General features: G+C 36.7%; 1 protein-coding gene across 1 annotated transcript; it reads left to right on the forward strand.

The window, feature by feature from the left end:
* Positions 1 to 238: 238 nt before the first annotated feature.
* On the forward strand, positions 239 to 541 carry LOC131038621 (antifungal protein ginkbilobin-like protein 1). Its single transcript, XM_057971109.2, has one exon. It carries the CDS (start codon positions 239 to 241, stop codon positions 539 to 541), a length of 303 nt encoding a protein of 100 aa, XP_057827092.2.
* Positions 542 to 4,988: the final 4,447 nt, after the last annotated feature.

Below are 4,988 nucleotides of genomic sequence, written 5' to 3' on the forward strand. Positions count from 1 at the left end.
TCTTTATTTCTGAGTTTTTATTGCAAAACGTTGACCGAGTACTGGCAGAGCCTGCGCAAACTACCTGCCCATAATAGAACATATGTAACGGGTTCGAATTGTGCGCTCGAAGCTTCTGTGAATTTAAAATATATTTACGCCCAAGTTAGGTATTGCCTGGTCATACTCTCCTCCTATTTATAAGCTCAATTGCTCTTAGTGTTGAACCACATCTTCTTCTCTTCTGTAATCTGCGGAAATGTACTTCTCAGCGAGAGCAACAATGAGAGCGCCGCTATATCTGGCGGCTTTGCTCGTCTTCTCTGTTGTAATGGTCCACTCCTCGGATGGAGGAGGCGAGATATACGCAGCATGTAATGTGGAGAAGTACTCCAACGGCTCCCAGTTTGATACCAATCTGGAGGCGCTCTTAAAAACTCTGACAGAGAAAGCAGCCTACGCTGGCTTCGGCGCTTCTGTTTATGGGCAGGAGACGCCGAACAAGGTGTCTGGGCGCCTCCAGTGCAGAGGAGATTTGTCTCCTGCCGACTGCCAGGCTTGATCAGCGGAGGCAGTGAAGGTCGTCCAACGAAACTGCCCAAACGCCATTGGCGCCCGTGTTCAGCTGGACCATTGCTTCCTTCGCTACGAGAATTACACCTTTCTCTCGGATTTAGACACTAACCACTGGTATGAACTTGTCAACGTCAATAACAATACCGACATCCACTTTAATGCTGCCATTAGGGATCTATTGGCAGATCTGTCGAGCAGGGCTCCCGCCAGTCCTATCATGTTCGCCCTGGGGTCGTCGGTTGTTTCTTCCAATGTGAGCATCTATGGCATGGAGATGTGGTGGCGAGATATGTCAAAGGATGCCTGTGCGAGCTGCCTGTCGAAGGGATATGAAGAGTTGTTCAGCATCGCTAGCCAAAGAGTGGGTGCTCAGATTTTCATGGGCAGCTGTACTCTGGGCTATGAAATTTATCCCTTCGCCGAGCACTACTAGACTCTATGGTTTATTCAATTTGTTTTTTAATTTAAGTTCATTCATCACACAAATAATTGCAGGCATACTCGCCAGATAATGTGATAATAATAACTATACCGCAAGTGGATGGTTGCACGGTCTTAATAAAATCAATGTTGCAATTATTTACAGGTTGAGTTGAGATAAAACGTGGCAAGACTAGTATGAATTAAAGGATTGCAAGCACTTAATCATACTGGTGGATTGTAGATCGAGTTTGGTTTATATAATAGATTAGTTTTAGTAATTTTTTAACTACCGTAACGATAATCTATTGTCGATTGGAGATAAATTTTGGACCTCTCTATGTTATACCCGAACTTCTCTTTTGTGTGACAATCATATTCTTCGATTGCATAATGGAAAGCGAGTTCTAAATTTGGTTTACAATTTTTTTTTATCAAAATTCAATGTTTGGAAATGAAAAAGTTTTGATAGTTTTAGCTTGTTTATTTATCTTTGATTCAACATTGTTTAGAAGGATTTGGAGATTTAGAGCATTTTTAAAATTGGTGATTAGACAAATTTTTGATGAATCATTATTAATGTTTTATTTAAGTTTCAAGTCTGTATAGTTGAGTTTTAGCTTTGTGACATCATATCAAAATATACACATTAAAATGTAGGTGTATCGTTTATTTAATTTTACATCAAATATACACCTAATAAAGGGCATCTATAATTTACTAATCTTTGTATTTCATTTTTGGTGTAATATTTTAAATATGGTCTCACATCTTTGTAAGTTTTTTCTTTGTTTGAAGGAGGAAGTGAGTTTTGATAAGAGTGAAGGTTCATAAATACTGGAAATTTATAGTAGTAAGTGAAATGCAGTAGGGTAAATTAGAGGATTTTTTACTTTTGTAAGTTCATGGTTGCACTTATAATTAAAGTATGTAAAATTATTCTAGACAATATAAGACATCTTATTTGCTTGTGTCTCTCTACAATAGATAATGAGTTTACAACTACAAAATGTTAACTATTTTTTATAGTAAGTTAAAATTTTAAGTGTCGTTGTAGAGATTAGGTGCCATACAAGAAGATTCTAATGCAAACAAGAATATGCATGTGTACATATGTATATATATACAAATTTACACACACATACATACATACATACATGTGTGTGTGTGTGTGTGTGTGTGTGTGTGAATTTTAATCCATGCAAGGTGACTTCAATTGGTGAATGATTTTTCATTGATAGTGTTGGTATTTTCAATAACAAGGAGGTATTTTGGAAAAATGCTTGTCATTAATGTATGCAAATATTCTTAGAATTAGAAAGACACACAGTGTAGAAAAAATGGGGAAACAAAGAAAATGCATTCAAACTAATTCATGAACCATTTCATATGGATTTATTTTGGTTACATAATAAGATTACTATAAGTTAATGAGAAAAGATCGTTCGTGGGTTAGCCAAAAACATATAAATTGAATTTGTTTATTGCGAGAGTAAATTTTGAAAGCCAATTTATCAGGAATGATTTACAAAAAAATGGTATACTATCATGCATGAAAATGACATTGAGGAAATAATTTTTTGATTAAGGTAAATGGGTTTTACAGGGACCCGAAACCCAAAAGTTTTACAAAAATCCTAGAAATAAGCATTATAGTCTGAAACCAAGAACAGAAGCAAAACAAAATTGGGCCAAGCCCAAAAAACAATCTACAAAAGACTGACAATTCAGACCAACACAAATAGAGACCTCCTGATAAGAATGCACCAAACCTGCATTCTTCTGAATCACTTTCCTGTTGATATCCTCCAACTCGTCCATGATAAATCTGGAGCTACCTTGCTTCTAGTTCTTGCTCCTGGTACGGGTACATGAACTAGTCGTAGTTTTGGATTGAGGCATCTGACCACCTGCACCTTTCACAATCTTCTTTTTCTTAGAGTCTGAAGGTGTCACACTGGCAATGGGATCAACCTTGTAACCCACAATCATGTTGTTGACCCTCAACAAACCTTCTAAACTATTATTCATGGCGGCCTTACTGATCTCAACTAGAGTTTTCAAAATGCCTTTGATTTCTGCAACACTCACCTCCAAATTCCATATCCTACTTTCATGATTTGATTTTAGCTTGTCCACGTCCTCACTCACTTTTTGGGTCAGTTGGAGGATTTTTTCGGATTTATTTGGTCTCAGAGTGTCCATAAAAGTATCAACAATACCCTTAATAAATCGGAAAAAATCCTGCTAACCGCAAGAGAAATACAATCATCCAGGGTAGGGTCAATGACAACCCTCCCCTGTTTCTCAGGATCAACATTAATTGGTATTACAATTTTCATCTCCTTTTCATTATCAATGTTGTCCCCCCCCCCTCCCTTTCCAGATTTGGGCTTCTTAGGTCTAGGAGAGACAAAGTCAACAGGCTTAGTCCCCATTTTTTTGTATTTACTAGCGGCCCACCTAGGGTGCTTATTGTGTCTGCTACTACCTGTCCAAGGGGTAAGAATGGGACTCTAACCAGTAGGCATACAATACTTAGGATCATCAGACAAGTCTTGATCCTGCTAATCACTGACAAGCCCACTATCTTCCCCTTCTGAATTCATATCATAAACTACCTGGACCTCTAGTTTGGAAGAAGAAACATGGGTAGTCAAAACAGGGGACGACTTGACTTCATGGGCCTTAGCATAATTCATAATGAGACGAATAAGGCCCTCATGGAGGATCGAGTTGTCCATATTTTTAGCATGTTTCTCCAGACTGTGCTTTAAGAACGACAAAAGATAAAAAAGGGATGGAGATTTTCCTATCATGTCTGAAGTGATTCAAAATGACAAAGTGATATGAAAAAATGCTCGCATACCGACCATCGAGAGTAATGTATCACATGATCACTTCTGCCACATCATCCTAGGGTATTTGAAGATCCTTCCGATTATAGCCACCATCAGCCATCTTCTGAACCCTATTTTGCTCCTTTAGCTTGTCGAATTTTGTGGAAATAGCGTCATCGCAGATTTCCTCTCTATAGAACTGTTTACTTAAGGTAAGTTTTTGATTAAGGTAAGTAGGGTTTTGAAAGGACCTAGAACTATTTACTATAAGATAGAGCATTAAGCATAGAAGGAAAACAATAAACATCTCAAAACAAAAACATCGAAACAACAAATGACCAAAACAACATCTACAACACAACAATGAGACAACTAAAATACAATAGAACTACGAGCATCAAAAAATAGCCAACCCAAATCTAAATGGTTTAAAAAAATATTCCAAAGTAACTTGTTTTTCCAACAAAATATGATCCTTTTCCCTAGGCATATTTTCTTATGACTAGGGAAGATTAGAGATGCATCTCCTTCTTTATGCCTTGTAATAATTGACGAGGTATCCATCTTTGGGTGATTTATAGAGTAGTTCTTATTATTTTCATCCTCGATCCATTTTTTATTTAGACATAGTATTGTTTGGAGCATCCATATTCACACTATCTTTAATGATATTTTTTATCTTAACACCTTCTAAGGGAGAAGAGGAAAACTCCTTTCGGTTCAACTCTTTTTTCTTCCAAACATTGTGGTATTTCTTACTCCTTTAGCAAGAAGAATGTCACACTTTTCCACAAATATGGCACAAGATTGGAGCGTCATCATAATTGATTTGTTGAACCCAAACTCCATATTTAGAGGATAATGAAATATTTATAGGGATCTTTTTTTTATACTCCACATAAATAGAAATTCTAGCATACAACAACCATTCCTTAGATTTAGTGATCTTATCAATGGCACCATAATGTCCAATTGATTTGGCTATGATCATTAATATTTTATCACTCCAAAATTCTAGGAGTAGACCAGGTAGACAAGCCCAAACATGAAAGTTAGAAGGAATCTCCTTCCTACAGTCAAAATTAGGAGTCCACTTTTAAAGTCACGACTCATTTTGTCCCATAAATTAAGGACCATTTGAAATAATTTTAATATAATCCTCCAAATTGGAAA

This window comes from Cryptomeria japonica, chromosome 7, assembly GCF_030272615.1.
Source record: "Cryptomeria japonica chromosome 7, Sugi_1.0, whole genome shotgun sequence".
Lineage (NCBI taxonomy): Eukaryota > Viridiplantae > Streptophyta > Pinopsida > Cupressales > Cupressaceae > Cryptomeria > Cryptomeria japonica.